Source organism: Saccoglossus kowalevskii, chromosome 8 (assembly GCF_978046115.1).
Source record: "Saccoglossus kowalevskii chromosome 8, keSacKowa6.1, whole genome shotgun sequence".
In the NCBI taxonomy this organism is placed as follows: domain Eukaryota; kingdom Metazoa; phylum Hemichordata; class Enteropneusta; family Harrimaniidae; genus Saccoglossus; species Saccoglossus kowalevskii.
The window spans coordinates 35,608,509-35,628,862 of record NC_140648.1 but is presented as its reverse complement, the minus strand read 5'-3'; the positions used below and the strand labels follow the sequence as shown (position 1 = coordinate 35,628,862).

General features: G+C 34.0%; 1 protein-coding gene across 1 annotated transcript; it reads right to left on the bottom strand.

The window, feature by feature from the left end:
• Positions 1 to 554: 554 nt before the first annotated feature.
• On the bottom strand, positions 555 to 20,314 carry LOC100378656 (uncharacterized). The gene is made up of 16 exons (XM_085502539.1): positions 19,983 to 20,314; positions 19,088 to 19,189; positions 16,512 to 16,583; positions 15,360 to 15,494; positions 14,521 to 14,669; positions 12,376 to 12,502; positions 12,151 to 12,253; positions 11,887 to 11,919; positions 11,353 to 11,534; positions 10,625 to 10,740; positions 10,152 to 10,290; positions 9,034 to 9,128; positions 8,173 to 8,310; positions 7,447 to 7,564; positions 6,776 to 6,886; positions 555 to 3,817 (listed from the first exon to the last, which is right to left on the bottom strand). Exons 1-16 carry the CDS (start codon positions 20,199 to 20,201, stop codon positions 3,674 to 3,676), a joined length of 1,983 nt encoding a protein of 660 aa, XP_085358665.1. The 5' UTR covers positions 20,202 to 20,314; the 3' UTR covers positions 555 to 3,673.
• Between the last annotated feature and the right edge of the window lie 40 nt (positions 20,315 to 20,354).

Below are 20,354 nucleotides of genomic sequence, written 5' to 3'. Positions count from 1 at the left end.
TCAATGGGTTATGGAGGGGGGTCATAAAAATGTTTCTCTTCTTTCCACTATGGGACCTTCCTGGATGTTCAAGAAATTAACCACTTTCATAGGAATGTGAAGATGATGTACTACATAGGTCTATGCTGCATCTTAGAAGGGCACGACTTCAACTTTAGATTGGATTGCAGATTCTTTGAAATCCCAGATGTGGAATATGCCCAAGAGGATTTAAGATTTAAGATATTTGGCATGTCAATTATGAAATAGTGGGTAACACAGAGTTAGTTAGGGATAAGGAGAAAAGATGAACTAATCAAAGAATACATGGCTCTCTTAGATGCACATGCCATGGATTCCCATGGTCTTGTCAAGCTCTTTAAGAAAAAACAAGAGCTGCAAGAATGGATGAAAATAGGATTTGATCTAGTTTTAGAACAATAACTACCAGCTTCCCCTGTAGGACTGTTGTCATGATTTCATGAGAATACTGAATGTACACTCAAAGTATTGTATAGTGTGGATACTGTATTCCTAAGTCTTTCCATGCTCTGAATACTTCAACAAAATAGTCCTTGTTGATAAACACAGTGTATACTTTATTTTTCTTTCATATACAATCATGATTATTTATAGAACATAATTTAGATATTAGTTGAAGCATGATTTGATGACAATTCCTGTCTAAATGTTTACAAGAAAGTACATTTTAAACAGCCTTGCAAGTCTTCAAAAAGACTGTCACTCACAGGTTAATTAAAATACTAATCCAGACTATTGTGTGTGTAAGATGCAAGCACATAAATATTCCCATTTCCCATGATGCATTGGTGTAATCCTGGGGATTTTATAATAACACTTGAATGTGCAAAACCATACTGTGTTGCCCCAGTTGAACATTGGGTGTGTGCACCCACTAAAACCATACTGTGTTGCCCCAGTTGAAGATTGGGTGGGTGCACTCACTAAAACCATCATTACTCATACACATATCCCATAATGCAATGTGATCATGACATACATCTCCAAAAGAGGCAAATAAACAAATGTTTGCTTTCAGACTACGTAACAAATATAATCAATATATATAAAAAATTCATAAAAGATAAAAATTAATCTAAAATCAGGACAATACAAAATACTAAAGGGTATGTTCAACATGACAGTAACAGATCGATCAATTTCATTAAATAATATCAAACAAGTCATTGAAAATGACACAGTCTCAGTTAAATTTTTTAAAGTTCTTTTTGTGCTTGTCATATTAAAGTGGAGCGAGCATGTCCTTGAAACTTGAGTCCAAAATGGCTTATACAACAGATTGTTTATTTACATCAAATTCGAACATGTCTTGCGAGACGACCCCTCTGGTTAAAGACATAGCATAGAAAAACATAGATCTCAAGTGAAAGCATGTCCAAGTTATCACATTTTAAACAAACAAGATGGCCACCAGTCGGCCATATTTCATCAAATTGAATTGACATGTACATGTATCCATTTAGGACATGCTAAATATCAATGAAAATGATACATGGGTGACAGAGATATAGTAATATGGCCAAAAATAAAAACAGCCGTTATTTGGGCATCTTTGATCTGATTATGAAACAAAGTGACATGTATGATGTATGTGCCAAATACTAATGAAAATGGTATATAAATCTTGGAATTATAGTAGTAAGGCCAAAAATTCAGATGGTTGTCAATCAGCCATCCTTGATCCGATTTTGAAACAAATTGTCATGAACATGTATCCTAACATGTATAAAGTATGTGCCAACTTTGAATGAAAACTGAAAAAAGCATGTCCAAAATACCACATTTAAAAAAACAAACAAGATGCCTGCCAGTCAGCCATCTTTGATCCAATTGCGAAAGAAATTGACGGACAGACGCACTCAGAGACTATAAGAATTATAAGTCTAATAAAACAGATTAGATACATTATAAGTCTAATAAAACAGATTAGATAAATTATAAGTCTAATAAAACAGATTAGATAAATTTGTATAAAGAACATGATAAATAATTAAAACAAATTATAAAATTGTTTTCGAAGATAGAAAACATCATGACTGTGTCAGATTTGACATTCCCACATTGCATAATTTCACCGTGATGTCAGGTGGTCTCAAAATTACAGCCCAAGTATAATTGTACTTCTAACCATTTCACCACCAATTCCCTCCTTTCATCACAAATTTACAAAATAGTCCTGTTTATAATAAATAACCGAATTTTTTGAGTAAAAACTGACTAAAATTGTGTTCATTGGCTCTAAAATTAAATTTCATTTCCAGAAATATTGAAGAATATAAAAAAAAAGTGCAGACAAATTTGGGTCAGAAAGTCTGGAAAGGTTAATTCATTTATCTGTGATGTTTGCTGAGTGAAGCACAGCTGTATATTAAAGTCAATCGACTTAAATTCCAATATGATAGTGATAGAATTTCTGATAAGCTGAATATTGACTGTCTGCCATATGCATAAACTTGACCCGAGAACAAGTAACATCTGCTTATACAGTATTGTAATGAAATAATGAAAAAAAAATGTTTGCATCAATTACTATATTATTAGTACCTATAATGCATATACATATGTAAATTTAATACAGAGCTATTTCTATGGTCGAAATATTTTTGTGATTCAGTATACCCCCTATATTCAATTTTTGATTCACGTGTAACATTTGAGAAGCACTCCTAATAGAGCAAATATGATATTTGTAAAATACGCTGTCAGGCAATGTATTTCACACATTTTGTATACATTGCATGGGACCCATCTTGAACACAGCACTTTGGAATGAACATGACTCTTTACAGCAAGTCTTAGAAGTATTGAGGCAGCCAATTTGCAAACTCAACTGACTTTGACTGAACGGTTGGCTTCCGAATATCGCTGGTGCCGTTCTGTGGTGACGCAGACTGAGTGAATCTATATACCGGGGTAACAGTAGGGGGTCATCATACATTAGTTAGATGGCGATTTCGTTTTCAAATACACAAGGGAAATTGTTCTATTTTCTTCGTGTAATGAGGTGTTCGTATACAGGGATTGTCCACGCAAAAATGATGAATGTAGTCGAATTTTATTAGCGGTTGGTTTAATGTTACCCCAACGAATCATTTGGATATGAACATTTATTTTCTCCCTGATTAATAGGAAACTTTCTCAACTTGTCTCTTTATTTAGTTTCAATCAGTGTTCAAGATGGCTACCCCCATATAGTAAATATCAGTGGATTAATCGCATTTATCATATTATCTTTTGTACACCAGCTGACTGTGGCCATTCTCAGGCTGACCAGGAAAACTACTTTCACATTATCACGCCTCGCAATGCAAATCATTCATGTACTACTGAGACTACGTAAAAGCATTCTATGTTCCCTAATGCAATATAGACTCACCCAGAGTGGACACGACCATGAGTCGGTGCCAGTGAGATTCAAGAGCTAACTGTTGAGTCAAAACCCAAGCAGTTAGCTAATTTGCTAGCGAGTTTGCAAATTGGCTGCCCCAATACTTCTGAGACTTGCTGTAAGTACACTAAAATGACACTAGAATTTGATGTAAAGTGTACTTCAAAAGAACGAATACATTATGTCACAACTGATATAATCTCTGATGGTTCTACACAGCTGTGACTGATCACTATACATTTGATGCCAGTAATGCTGCCGAGACTAGTCCACTGATGGCAATTTCAATGTCATAAAACATCTTCCTAATGTACACCCTTCACCATTCATCATCACAATATACAATGATTTTAACGGCAATGCGTCCAGCACATCTTTCACTCTTTCATCTAACCTCTTCAATGTATCCTACAACAAAAACATGTATCAGGGTTTATATTAAAAAGTACAAAATATTTCTACCACACAACAAACACGTATACTGGTATATACCACACAACAAACACGTATACTGGTATATACCATTACAACAAACACGTATACTGGTATATACCACACAACAAACACGTATACTGGTATATACCACACAACAAACACGTATACTGGTATATACCACACAACAAACACGTATACTGGTATATACCACACAAGAAACACGTATACTGGTATATACCACACAACAAACACGTATACTGGTATATACCACACAAGAAACACGTATACTGGTATATACCACACAACAAACACATATACTGGTATATACCACACAACAAACACGTATACTGGTATATACCACACAAGAAACACGTATACTGGTATATACCACACAACAAACACGTATACTGGTATATACCACACAAGAAACACGTATACTGGTATATAACACACAACAAACATGTATACTGGTATATACCACACAACAAACATGTATACTGGTATATACCACACAACAAACACGTATACTGGTATATACCACACAACAAACACGTATACTGGTATATACCCCACAATAAACACGTATACTGGTATATACCACACAACAAACACGTATACTGGTATATACCACACAACAAACACGTATACTGGTATATACCATTACAACAAACAGGTATACTGGTATATACCACACAACAAACACGTATACTGGTATATACCACACAACAAACACGTATACTGGTATATACCCCACAACAAACACGTATACTGGTATATACCACACAACAAACACGTATACTGGTATATACCACACAACAAACACGTATACTGGTATATACCATTACAACAAACAGGTATACTGGTATATACCACACAACAAACATGTATACCGGTATATACCATTACAACAAACACGTATACTGGTATATACCATACAACAAACACGTATACTGGTATATACCATACAACAAACACGTATACTGGTATATACCACACAACAAACACGTATACTGGTATATACCATTACAACAAACACGTATACTGGTATATACCACACAACAAACACGTATACTGGTATATACCACACAACAAACAGGTATACTGGTATATACCACACAACAAACACATATACTGGTATATACCACACAACAAACATGTATACTGGTATATACCACACAACAAACACGTATACTGGTATATACCACACAACAAACACGTATACTAGTATATACCATTACAACAAACACATATACTGGTATATACCACACAACAAACATGTATACTGGTATATACCACACAACAAACAGGTATACTGGTATATACCACACAACAAACACGTATACTGGTATATACCACACAACAAACACGTATACTGGTATATACCCCACAACAAACACGTATACTGATATATACCATTGCAACAAACACGTATACTGGTATATACCATTACAACAAACACGTATACTGGTATATACCATTACAACAAACACGTATACTGGTATATACCACACAACAAACACGTATACTGATATATACCACACAACAAACACGTATACTGGTATATACCACACAACAAACACATATACTGGTATATACCACACAACAAACACGTATACTGGTATATACCATTACAACAAACAGGTATACTGGTATATACCACACAACAAACACGTATAATGATATATACCACACAACAAACACGTATACTGGTATATATCACACAACAAACACATATACTGGTATATACCACACAACAAACACGTATACTGGTATATACCATTACAACAAACATGTATACTGGTATATACCACACAACAAACACGTATACTGGTATATACCACACAACAAACACATATACTGGTATATACCACACAACAAACACGTATACTGGTATATACCATTACAACAAACACGTATACTGGTATATACCACACAACAAACATGTATACTGGTATATACCACACAACAAACACGTATACTGGTATATACCATTACAACAAACATGTATACTGGTATATACCACACAACAAACATGTATACTGGTATATACCATTACAACAAACACATATACTGGTATATACCACACAACAAACACATATACTGGTATATACCACACAACAAACACGTATACTGGTATATACCACACAACAAACACGTATACTGGTATATACCACACAACAAACACGTTGGATTTGAAATCAATACAAGCTAGGATGCAGTTTCTGTATATATACAGAATCCTTGATTTGTATAGTACATGCAGTTTTTCAACTGTGATAAAAACATCAAATACTGCTTTAAAGCAAACTAACAATTTCTATAAAATACTTTATTATAGCTGCGATTAATTTTTGCTAAAAAAAGAACTTTTTTGGTGTTTTGTATCAAATTTATTTTCACTGATTTTTGACGAGTTCAATGTAAAATATAAGAAAAAAAAAGTATATTCGCTAGATTTTATTTTCAGCAAAAATAGTGAAAATTAATTCCAAGCAAAATTATTTACAGTACTTAGTTTCCATGTAAACAAATCAGCAACTTCAAATAGCATTTGTTTCAGTTCTAGTACAATATGTGAAACAGTTGAATAAAAAATATTAAATCAGCGATATTTTCATGAAGAGAGCACTATCAGTTCAATTAAGCAAGCATATTATAGTTTAAAAAGTACCTAAATAATATGCAAATTATCTCTGATTATGCAGGCGTTCAATTACATAAGCAGCTGACATGTACAAAGTTTCAATTAAATCTAACAAACTTGTGATACAAAACAAAATATGCTGAAAATAGCTCATTTGTATGCAAAACAATTAAACAATACAGCTTAATTTCATTGTATGCTAAATAGGTAATTTATATTCACAAATGAGTTTCAAACCAAACATAATCCTGTGTATTCAAAATTAACAATGTGGTGATATTACTCACAGATATTGTGTTATCATCCAGTGTGACTCCTTGTAAGACAGTATTCAGTGAATGCAACTGAAGCCAAGTAAATTTCCCCAAATGTAAAGCTCCTGGTAGTTTACGTAACGCCTGCAGGAATGACAACAGACATACATTCCATTGAGTAAAACTGAACACCACACTTACACATTCAAATACTAATTTTTTGTCAGAATACCTCCCAAAAATTCGTTGGGAGAATTGAAAATTAACACATACATGTAGCAGTGTCAAATAAATAGCGATTTTGTCGTGTATTTCTTGTGCAAGCATGTTATAATGCGGTTATAAATACCAATTACCATTACTTGCCATTAAATAAAATAATCCTAAGAAAAGTTGTAAATAAATGTGCGAATAAAAATAAATAATTACATAGTGAATTATAGTTTTCTTCCTGTTGAATCTCTTACATATTATGTATAATGGTATACAAATTTTGTATAGTTTCTGATTGGCTTAACCTGCTCCTTCCAGAAATAGATACAAGTTGCATCACTGGTAGGAAATCACGCTGGTGCTAGGAGGCGGCATGAAAAGTCATCTATTTTCAGGGCATGTTTCTTTTTAATTTCTACATTGTTATTTTCAAAAAAGACAATAAGAATTGTATAGAAGTCTATGTTAGTACATTTCACTGACTGACTCACCTCTTTATCGTTACAACATGGTATAGTACTCACAGGATCACTTTTAAATTGTCTGACATTACTTATATTGTCTAACATACTACCATCAACATCTTCTCTGTAAATTGTGCGAAAAAAACTAGAAAAAAAAAGAGAAATCATAGCGAAATAGTTGAAACCCTGCCCATGATACTGCACCATACTGAATATGAAACATTGGATCATAAAATATCATTTCCTCTGCTTACACTTTTCAAGATATTCATGGAATGTTCTTAAATACACTGAATTTCATGATAGCATGAATGTTTTTATTATGAAATATTTACGAAATATTCACACCGGAGACCCTGGTGTTTTATTCATCTCTATTTTCAATTGGCAACACCCATTATCTGTGTGTCTGCTGGCTTCCCTTCAATCATTCGTAGATTTACTGTAATACATCCGTTAACGCCTTGTGATTGGTCAAGTTGTTTTCAGCCGCCATTTGAAATTTATTTTGAACATTTATAAATTTTTTATATAAAAAACATTTATTGTATTACCGGTACAATTCATTTCAAAAATTTACAATGAAATCACAACGAAATGTTCACTGCTACAAATGTTTTCACTTATCAAAATCAGAAGATATGCAGTATAATAACAAATGACAATCAAAATAAAACTGACTATGTGATTACAATGAAAGACATTCATAACATGTCTATAGTTGTATGTACATTTCATCACATGTGAACTTACCTTTCAACTTGTCTTCGGGTCATGTCATGATATGATTGCAATGACGGCCCCTTTTCAATTTTCAGCTGAACAAGTTTCATGGCCGCATTAGCATCTTCTATAGAGTCGTGTCCATCAATTCCTCCCTGTATTGACTTCCTGTCATGAAAATATGTTATGAAGACATTTAAGCATTGACATAATTAATGACAAGAGAACACATGTTAGTCCACCATGCAACGGATACACTAAGCATTAAACTCCCACAGTATGTTGGTACAGTCAAAACCATCTTTATACAAAAACTATTTTCTACACTTTTTTATTGAATTCTTCAATAAACTTCCTGAAATGAACCCTAATTTTGGAGCCAACAGACAAAATTTGAGTAAATTTTCATTTTTTACTAAAAAAATTTGGCTATTTTTTGTCCCAATCTTCTGAAGGAAAGTGCAGACTATAAACAGGACTATTTTGTGAATTTGTAATGAAAGGAGGGTGGAGAAAAGGTTAACACTGAAATGGTCAAATTACCTTTCATTGAAAAACTAAAATAACAGATATAAGATCAATAGCTGATATTTTTAACACATCACTTCCTGGTACCACTATACACCATTCACTTTATCTAACCATTGAGAGTTTGAGCAGGTGATGTTTTGAAGCACAGTGATCATCATGCATCATATACAACATATGTGAATTACATTGTTTGTTTAACACAAAAATTTGAATGTGTGTTGTTTGGTGACCACAACCCTTGAAAAATCATAGGCAATCACTATACGCAGTATGTTGGGAACACATAAAAGGGATACAAGATCCACCAGCTATACCCATAATGAATAACAATTGACGTAATGCAGCATGTCGTTAACTTACTTGAGGTACACTGCTGAAAGGTTTCGCAGACTAAGTTTATGTTGATTTCGTCCAATAAATAGAACACTGGTATCAATTACATTAGGATGGTACATCTATAAAACATAAGTAAAATTGTTATAACTGTAATAATTTATGTAATTCAATTTATGTAGATTACTAAGAAACAAAATTTAATGTTAATAGCATTCGTTTTCATATAATATGGCTAAGCATTATGACTTATTTATGAGAATGTTCGATTTAGACAAGCTTTAAGGTAGCAACAGGGGAAATCTGGTCAAATTTTCATATTTTTTTTAATAATCGGTATATTACTTTCTTTCAGTGTATTCTTTTAGTACAACTAACAACAAAAATAATACTAATGTTATTTTAGATGTAAATTGGAGAGAAAACTGAGCACAGCAAGCTGACTTCCATTTGTCATTCAAAATGCAAACAACCACTTAATTCTTAGTTCAAGCAGTAAACTTTTATTTGGATTCACAACAAATTACTGAAACATCAGAGCAAAGTAACACAGTTGAAAATGTTTTTATCATTTACAAATGATGACCTTATTCGATTTCCTTCATGTGCTGCACAGTTATCTAGGATTACGTCAGTTCTATTTTTAGTAAGACCTCATAATCAAGACATGCTACATGTTGTGGCATGTTCAAATAAGCATGATGCATATCAACCATACGTGTGATATTATTTTTCATGGACTGGATACCGCTCTTGCGGCCTGAGGTCGTGCGGCAGAAGCAATCGAGCTTGCGAGGGCGAATGAGATGTACGACCGAGGGCAGCAAAATCCATATCCAGGTATTAAAGGTATTATTATATACCTTATAGGTTAATTAAAATTTTATCACACTGTGACGTAATTTAGAATTTTGTTTTGATTAATAAAAGCAGGGTGCGCTGGGGCAGGCGTGATAAGGGAAATTATTGCTTTGAAGTGAGGATGCACTTAAGTTACGAAGCCAGGCAATACAGGGTATGTGGTAATTAGTGTTGATATGACATCACTTGTATCAACCAATATTCATCTAAAAAAAGTGTACAGATCTTGACAAAAAGGTATCTCGTCCTCAATTTGCAATTATTTTGATAATTACTATATTTACCTTTATTGCCTGCAGATCACTTTCCAGAGAATGTCCAACAAGTATTGCATCTGGTGGTAACAGACTTATTAACTTCTGTTGTACATCTTTAAGTCTTGTTTCAATTGGGTCTAACATTTCTTTAGTAACACCACTGTATCTACATGTGATACAAATGTATAAACATATTTTTTTTTATAAACTGCAAATTCTGTGTTTAATGACAAATGTCTGTATCATTATATACCATCCAATCTGTATCAGTTACCAGTACATTTAATCCACAATAAAGCTGGTCCAAGTCACAATTAATTAAAACATTAAAATGAAGAGTGTTACATTGTTATCACCAGAAATATTGATATTTGTAATTTGACAATATTTGTAAATATAAACTATCACTATCTATGAAAACTATCAAAGGTGCATTTCTAGTAGTGAAGCATTATCATTTGTGGTTAGGCATTTCAAATAATAATTACAAAACAACTTACTGTGTTAAATAGTCTATGATTGGACGTTTTGGTTTGACTAGCGTATCGTATAAAACATTATATTTTTCATCCACTAATGATATTCTAGTGAGTTCATGACCTTTCTTGGTCTGACACTGAAACAAGAAAATTTACATATATACATTTATATTATTATAGGTTCAATGGTACAACATACATAAAGTCTATCAGAGAATTACTGTAAAATCTGTATTAGAAACCACAGCTTCTATTAAAATAGTACAATACAACAGGTGATGCGGCTTCTATTAGAGCATCTACACATATGAGAAACGATGAATTTTTGGTTCTCAATTGTTCAAAAAGAATGGGTGCGATTTCTAGTAGGGATGCCTCTTCTAATACAGATTTTACTAACACACACTTTTGACAATTTAGCTATACGGTTATTCTCAATTTTGGGTTGTTTTGGTTGGATTTCTGAAATTGTGTTTCAAATTATGAAACTAAATTGTATGTATTTTTAATTCAAAATGGCTGCCGTTGAACTGCTCATCGCTACAAGAAAATTACAAATTCAATGTTTTCATGAAAGCTGGCAGTTCAGGTACATGTACCCCAATTTTTGATTTGAAATTATTTAGAATTTCTGGTGCTTTTAAAATTTCCACATTTTTACTAGCCATCCTTAACATGTGATGTAATTTGTCTAGATGGTACAAATGTACAAGTAAGTGGTGTGCATACAAGTTATACATTATATATACCATTTCACAATCTAATCCAAACATGGGACTGTCTTTGGATAAGGTTTCGCTGTAATTTGTGGATTTAAAATTTTTCTCATTTTCTGTTGGAAATCCATTCATCATCATCATTTCCTGCGTTAATACATATCCTCTTCTGTCTGGTAAACGTACATCATCAAAATCACTCTCATCACCATTGTCTGAGTGCAACAAAATGAATGATCAGTCAGCTTTTAGGCAACAAAGAAAAGATTTGGGTCCAGGCAGCGTGCATAATTTCAAAATTGGCTAATAATATTTTCCTGGTTTCTACCAATATATTGAAAAATGATCAACAAATGCATCTTTTTGTTCAAGCCTAAATTTGGTATGGTGAAATTTCAAGTACAGTAAATATATAGTAAATAAATTTCAAGAAAATGTCAACTAATCCTAATAACTGAATGAACCTTAACTTAACCAGTCGAAAACCATTCAATCAACGGAAATCTGACAATCAAAACTTTTTACTCAATTCAAGAAGCCCTAACCCTACAGAATACATGTACTTACTAAACTCATTCATAATTCCACCATTCTGTTTATCTGCAAAAAACCATTAACATTTATGATATTTTATACCCAAAATAATAAGTTGTGGATGTTATAAATACTACAGCTACAAGCCACTTTAATGTTAAATTTAGGATAGGACAGTCCTGTACATCTGTAATTTCACTGTATCAAATGGGTAAATCTAGCTTAAATCTAATTGTCTGTTATAAATTATTTATATTATTATTTAATAATGACAGGAGAAAATAAAGTAGGTCTCACCTTTCTCATCACTATTCATTAATTTTTTTATTTTCGTCTTTGACAAGGGTACATATAAAAAGTCGTAAATGAAAGAATTTTTAGAAGGAATGACTGGAACACTCTGTAGAATAAATAAATGAGAAATTAGAAATGCAAAGAAATGTTACAGTATAAAGAAATAATCACTGATGAAAGTCATGCTACACTGTCATTTGTTTTGATTTGATATATACATGTACTTACCATATCAAAAATAGCTCTAGTATTTGTAAAGCATTCTGGGTATTTTTCAAAGTGTTCCTGAGATACACTGTTTAACACCACCATTACAACTGAACTTATTTTAGTCCATCTTAAAATTTTACACCACCTAAGAGAGAAGTACAAATGTATGTATGTTTTCAATTAATCTAAGCAGGTTTAGTTGTTGACAGGTGAGTGTCTAAATATACATCCGGTGTGAGTGTTCACTTTCTTTGGAAGTCATGATGTCTTGTTACTTTGCAGCTTTCACCAAGATAGTAATTTATCATCAAGTATTTTACTGGTCACTGGTAGCATAGTGGTTGTCATGATCAGTAGGGTAGACCCAAGTTTAAATCTTATCATCAAAATGGGTTGATCACTACACTTGATGAGTTTGCCACAGACTCAATGAAAAGCCAATTTCACTGGCCGAGATTCATTCACTTACGAATACAACTTTTGGGGAACCTTGGATAAGGTCCGCAGGTACTTGTGTTCGACCGAGCCTGGTTGATGCCATGATAGCGCATAAATTGACATTTGACAGAGAGATGGCCACACAACCGGTCATGGGTGGTTGAACATCAGGTCACTAGGATCGATGTTCCCCCCCCCCCCCCATCACCCTACGACATGTCTCTGAGGGGCTGCCCGAGGTAGCACCCGCCGTGATGGCCGGGCAAGTCCCCTCTGGGAGCGTCTGCGAGTCCCCAAAGAAGGAGTGACTCGTAGTGGAGGCGGAACTCAATTCCTTGTCATTGGGTCATTGTCACTAGCCAAGGCAAGGGGCAACTGCAGTGGAGGCAACCTGCATTTGGTCTACCTGACCTGCAAGGTACGCAATTTGTCCTCAACCAAAGCCTGAGTCCTGTAGGCAAACCTGGTGCCGTGCGAGGACGGGTCCACAGAGGGACCCGCAATTGGTCCCATTGGAGTAAAAACCTTCAGGGGCACAGCCTCGTTATTATCGGTATGATCGGGCAAACCGTCGCCTGCAGAAGCAGACTGCGAGGAAGCCCTCTGATCAGCGGGTGGGAGTGGGGGGGCTCCACTGTCAGGCATCTCACTCGTCACCGCAGTATACGAGGCACCTGTAGTGGGAGGACTTTCTGCTCATACTCCACTCATTCACGCTTCCATTACTGTACGCTCAACTGCTGCAACTAGTAGTGAAACGCTCAGTCTCGATGTTTTGCACCCTAGCCCCGCACACAGTCGAAACACAATGCTATGTGGGTTATAAGCTGGTAATTCCTGGTGGCAACTACCATATGAAAAAAAAAGGGAGGTGAAGAGGAATGAATTACAGTTAAAAGCTGACACAAAGAGATCACCCAAGTTTGTTTGTTTTTTTGTAAGGCAATGCACACAAAAAGGCGACACAGGGGTAAATAATAAGAAAGACTTATTCTACCAGCCAGCATCGGCAGGTGACAGCTAGTCTGGATAAAATCTGGATGACTGATCGCATCGTTTTTATTGCGCCAACCACTCGAGGCGAAGAAAAAAACAGAATGATTGAGAGGACAGGATGGCTGCGCCTCATTGCCTCGTCACGTGGTTCATGATGTAAGGGAAAATTTTGAAGTCATGGGGCTTTCCCTGACCTAGAATTCTCTCTCGTCTTCGGCTGAATCAGATTAATGCCTACAGTTCAAAATAGTCATTTTGACTGACTGGAGTCTATGGTGGGTAATTGAACAAGAGTGAATTACACTTTTTACATGCATATTTTAATAAATGCCATCGACGCACGGTAAAAACATCCTGGGCCTATACTTGGGGATGCCCTCAACTTGTTAAATCTCTAAAAACAGAGGGTTGGAGGCTTATACTCGGGGAGGGGCTAATGATCGAGAAGTAAGGTATATATATTTGTCAGCAAGTATCTGGGACAAGTACAATGCATAGCATATGACTGACAGTTATCAACAACCCTGTCTGACATTTTTGTTGAAAATAGATTGGGTGGCAATGGAATTTTTTAACAACTAACATTGACAATTGATTTAAAAAAAATAATACTAGAAGCTAAATATGAGTGTACCCTCCTCACATTAAGCCAATAATCCCCCCAACACTTGGGAACACAGTAGTAATACTATAGTCAAAGCACAATACCACACTCTGAGCAAAACCTACCTTGGAATAACGCTGGCATTCATTCCAATCAGAGAGTATAAAACTAAATCCTGAATATTTTTGATATCCAAAGGTGGAATGATTGCATCTTCCTTTTCAATGGCTCTGCCGTAAATTTCTTGTAAAGTTAAGAATATCTTTGGAAGTTGCTGGATCAGAAAAAGAAACAATGAAAGAGTAACCTAGGTGTAGATGTAAATCAATCTCTCCCAATTATCATCCCTGTTTTGCTTGTAGCCAAAAATGAATACAGAAGACTGTAGCCGGGTATATGTTTGTGTTCTAAACCCTTTAAATATCATAATTTCTTCTGCCAAAATTTTGGGCGCATTTTTATCTATTTTTCTACAATATAATTGTTAATTTCATTTCATTTCAAATGCATATAATTTCCCGATGTATATATCTTTGTGTTTATTTTTTTGAAACACAACAAAAGTGACTTTGGTGTTCCAGATGTTAACGTGTTATGTGATGAAGAATCCACACAAACATAGTCTTCTTTTAATTTTCTTTCTTTGAGCTGGTGTAAGTTCTCTGATAATAACCTTGCAAAAATTTGATAGATTACTTGAGAATAACTGGTCACAGGGTATTGACAATCATTCACCTTATACACAGATGTGAGTTAGTGATACAAGACAAAACATCAATACTGCAAATGTGTTTGTGTTCTTGTGCCTGATAATAGGACTATGAAGGGATAGTATGTTGTTTTAATTAATATGCAGATTAGTAAAATATATTTCAGACAGTGGGCAAAGTGTTAAAGCAGTAGACGTCTCTCCTATTTGAGTCAAAGAGTGAAGAAAAGTAAGAGATGGAGAGAAGGGTCTTACCATTAACTTGTTTACTTTTTTTTTCTTTTCTAATTTTAGGAGCAGTTTATCTTCCGTTGTTAAATCAGAACTTGTCGACTCCATTTCACTGGTGTCAATTTTAGATTTCTTTTGTGGACTGGAATCCTCATCTTCCTGATGGTTTGAAACAAAGAGCAATATAATATTCTATGTTAATTGTTAATTCATTAGAATAGATATTTTTTTTTAAATATTACCCTGAATATTGTACATGTAATATTATATCAGATCACATTATTACAGAGCCACAGTCGTCTCACAGCGCATATTTAACTTTCGTGTGAATAAACTTTGAGACCCATACTGAACAGCACAGAATGATTTATGTGACCATTCGTCATGAAGCACATAATTGAGTTTTGTATTTATATGCACTGTGGATATCATATGGGACCTATTTCAAACACAATGCATTTCAATGGTGTTCAATGATGATTTAGTTATAAGTTGAAAACACGAATACTTAAAGATGAGAAATGACATTTTTAAGATTGTTATTGTTAGTACTCTATTTTGACAAATATGTATATACCTATAGTGGAGCACAGAACTTTAATTTGTTCAATGATAAATGAAACACACTAATATGTGCATTGATCACAAAATCTATTACTGAATAATTTTACAAATTGTATAATAGTTGCTAAATAGTACAAAGGAAATCTTGGGTAGAAAAATATTTACCAATTTTTTTGGAGGAAAAAGTACATTTGTATTCTACATGATACTGCATTTTCTGATTGACAGATCTCAGATAGAAATTAGTGTAATCATAAGAAGGAGACAATTTTAATTAAGTGACATTTTCACCAGTATTTTATACATATATACATACGAGACATGCCAAAATAAAGCATGGCTGAGACACAACTGGTTAATTAATAATATATCCAAGTTTTAAAATGGTTATATTTTAACCCCAAAAAATAAAGTTTAAGTAAAAATATGTCATGTTTTTATTTATGTTGTCTATTTAAAATTGGAATGATTGAAAAAAGAAGTAATGACTGAAGATGTCCTTCTAGAATGGCAATATTCCCTACAGTACTTTAGCCAATGGCACATCTCAACAAACTTTTTGACAAAATTGTTCTATTTCTTTGATAAATTTGATATAAAAAATTGACTTACTCTAATTTTTCTTTTTTTCTTTTTCTTTTGATGTCCATCATTGATGAGATCTGCTGCATATTTCTCTGCCTTCTGCAAGAGACAAAGTAAAAGTTGCCCACGAAATGAATATATGTTTTAGTTTATGTTAGAACTTTTACGATAACGTTATTGTTACATTCAGCTACAATGTTAGAACATTCAACCAATCGCATGGTTTACCGCTCAATTGTTGTTATTGTTACAATCTGTCACTTTGCTGTTGCTCCACCATCTTGTTATCTCTTGGTGTCCAAAATATTAAACTATCGAATGATTATATAATTCTCATGACTGAGTGATATTCCTGAATCGACCGTAGATGTTCCTAAATAGATTATGGCTATCCCAACAATATAGTTTGGCAAAAGTATATATTGCAAAGTCAATAATTATTAGAAAGTTTTTTTTTTAAATATGGTTAGTTGCACGTCTGTTTCAGGCTCTGTCCACACTGCTCACAGGATAACATGTGTCAAACTCTTCCTATTAAAATTAGTGAAATTAATAAAAAAAAATGTATATATCTACTCTTGAACCACAAATTAATCCATTTTATGCCATAAATTTTCCTGCTCATTTTTTGGTACATAATTTTTCTATAATTTATTTTGTTAATTTTGGACTAAATTGGTGATTCTGAGTCTGTCTTTCGATCACTACTGTATTATATTGTAAATAGTAAATTTACTTATTTCACCATTTCAATATCATTATGAATGTCTTGGACCAAGGAGGTTGTTCAGCGGAACTAGTCAAGTCCCTGGCCCCATTGAGTTACAGCAAGTCTCAGAAGTATTGAGGCAGTCAATTTGCAAACTCGCTAGTGAATTGGCTAACTGCTTGGGTTTTGACTAAACAGTTGGCTTTCGAATCTCACTGGCGCCGACTCGTGTCCGTGTCCACCCTGGGCGAGTCTAAGTTGCATTAGGGGACATAGAATGCTTTTACGTAGCCTGGTAGGTACATGTCTAGATTCCCCTGAATGATTTACTTTGTTACGAGGCGTGATAATGTAAAAGTAGTTTCTCTGGTAAGCCTGAATATGGCAACAGTCAGCTGGCGTAAAGCTACAATATGATAAATGCGATTAATCCGCTGATATTTACTATATGCGGGTAGCCATCTTGAACACTGCTTGAAACTAAATAAAGAGACACGTTGATAAACAGTTTCCTACAAATCAGGAATAAAATGACAAACTTTCACATCTAAATGATCCGTCGAGGTAACATTAGACAACCGCTAAAAAAAATCGACCTCATTACACATAGAACACTTTCCCTGGTATATTTGAAAGCAAAATCGTCAACCAACTGTGTGGCTGATTAGCTCCTAAAAGTATGACGACCGTCCCCCGCTGTTATATAGATTCGCCCAAAGTGGGCGTGACCACAAGACAACGCCAACGAGATTCGAAAGCCAACTGTTTAGTCAAAACCCAAGCAGTTAGCTAATTCGCTAGCGAGTTTGCAAATTGGCTGCCCCAATACTTCTGAGACTTGCTGTAACATGAACAATAATTAAACTTACGTCAAAAAAAAAATTTCCCATCAAAATTTGGTGTATTATTTTGCACAATGATTCAGAATAAGAAATGTTTTTGCACCTCAGTACACACACTGGAATAACAAACTGAAGATATTGTCAGCGTTAATTTGTAATGGCCATTGCTGAAATGTGGATGCTGAAAGCATGAATATAAGCATAGCATATATACTATGTATATACAAACATTGTGAATTAAAACACATGCAAGTAAAAAAAGATGGCAACAGGATTACGTTTATGTCTCTAGAGGGCACCCTTTATTGAAATCCATTTTTTTGGGATTACAGTACAAGACAAAATGACAACTTACCTAGGGCCCTGGGTGAAATGTAAAATATATGTCAGCATCTTGAGAGGCTAAGCCTCGCTCTGACGACTTCTCACTGATGATTTTTTGTGTCATTTCTCATAATAGTGTTGATCATTTTCTTGGCTCAATCACATGACAAATTTCTATGAAATATTGACTACTTAACCCTCAGTTTTCACATAGCATTCTATATGACATTAGTCTTGTGTAGGGTCACTTGGTTCATGCAGTTGTGTCTAAAACAATATTTCAGTATGATTTGCTCATTTTATGTGGTTTTATTTAAACGAAAAAATGTTTAAAATATCCGCAGCTATATCCGAATTAATGATATACATAAATTCGTAACAATTTGTAAATGTCCATGCACAGTTTTCCTTCAAATTCAAAGTACTGTGATTGACCCAAACACTCAAAATATCACACCCTATTAACAAAATTTATACCTAAAAATTTTCTATCCTTTTGTTACATTCAAATAACTAGTATTTTCATTGTCTGGAGAAGACCTTTAGCAGAACCCATTTAATTCACCCATTATACCTTGGCAGGTATCAAATTGTACAAATAGTATTGTTACCACAGTTTTGCACATAATATTTGAATAATTTTCACAGCTTTTTGAAATGTACAAATGAAGTGAACACACAAACTTAGTAAAATTATATGAACTTGAAATATGACAAAATATTTGTACCTTTCTTTCTTTTTTAAGCTTTCTTCTCATTTTTCTTTCTGCCCTCGTTTCCTTTCCCTGTTGATCATCTGGTACCTCTTGTTGAGTTGATGCTGGCATTTCCTGTTCAGCGAGTAAAAAAAAGAAATTTTAAAATATTCTATATCCCACCAAAATTAAGTTATTCGTATAATAAATCCTGTCAAATAAACTATAGGCAACAATATCGCTTTAAGGTAGCAACAGGGAAAAAATTAGTTGAAAATTGATCTGTAATTCAGACATTCTAAAAAAAGTTATTGCATGCTACTACCGCAATCTGATTAAACTCTGATGTAGTGTACGGCGTCAATATAATTTCTATTTATAAATGTTATTTTATTTTTACTATATAATTTTATTATTTTGTAATTGTTTTTATTATTACGTATATCATACATACTTGTGAGCTTCAGCAAATAAATAATAAGTTTATAAAAATAAACTAAAATAAAGTGTATAATAAAAATAAATACATAGATGGATAGATAGATAACAGCTTTATTACAACCGTGTAGAAAATTTTACATTTCTAATTTGGTGTTTAAAATATAAGTAAGCAAAAGTTGAGTAAATAAAAAGTTAAATAAGTGTGATTGAGTGTATTCTTTTGTTTGTTCATGTAAATAAAAACATTTAAACATTTAAAAAAATATATATATATAAATAACTAAGCTTTAAGAAGATATATAGGTTGTTAAAGTAGCACATACTTTTAGCTTTCAAAGAAAGTATTTACAGATCAACTATTATCTTCTTTTTCTATGTTGCTATCTTAATAATTTAAACACTGCAACGAGTCCTTGATTTTGCAGATTAGTGTCACCTATACACAAATTGGGAGCCCCAACACGTAACCGTTTTATCGGTACTCTACCTGATCATTATTCGTCTCATTATCACAGTCACTCTGTTCTATGTCTTCACTTTTGAAATCCACATCACCAACTTCAATCATGTCACCACGGTCGTCGGTCGGAGTTGGTGTTGTTGATGTTGAATCAAACACCTCTCCTTCTTCGCACTCGGAATGTTCGCCACGATCTAAAGCATCGCGTTCGGAGGACTCTGGCTGTCCACTCTTTTTGTCCGTCATAATAATGTAATACCTTCTTTATGCACAGGCTCGTTGTCTGCTTCTGTTGACGAGCGCCATGCTTTTACCTTTCACCTCTGACCTTTACATGTAAATACCCGGATGCGACTGGTGAGGCCGCTACAATTTAAAATAAGCATTGTCGATTCCAGG

Bases quoted from the DNA above. Each gene is read 5' to 3' on its own strand.
- LOC100378656 (XM_085502539.1), bottom strand. From the start codon at position 20,201: ATGACGGACAAAAAGAGTGGACAGCCAGAGTCCTCCGAACGCGATGCT. The intron at 12,503-14,520 runs GTAGGTTTTGCT...CTTCTCTCTTAG, and splicing joins AATGCCAGCGTTATTCCAAG to GTGGTGTAAAATTTTAAGAT. The intron at 11,535-11,886 runs GTAAGTACATGT...TGTTGCACTCAG, and splicing joins TGGAATTATGAATGAGTTTA to ACAATGGTGATGAGAGTGAT.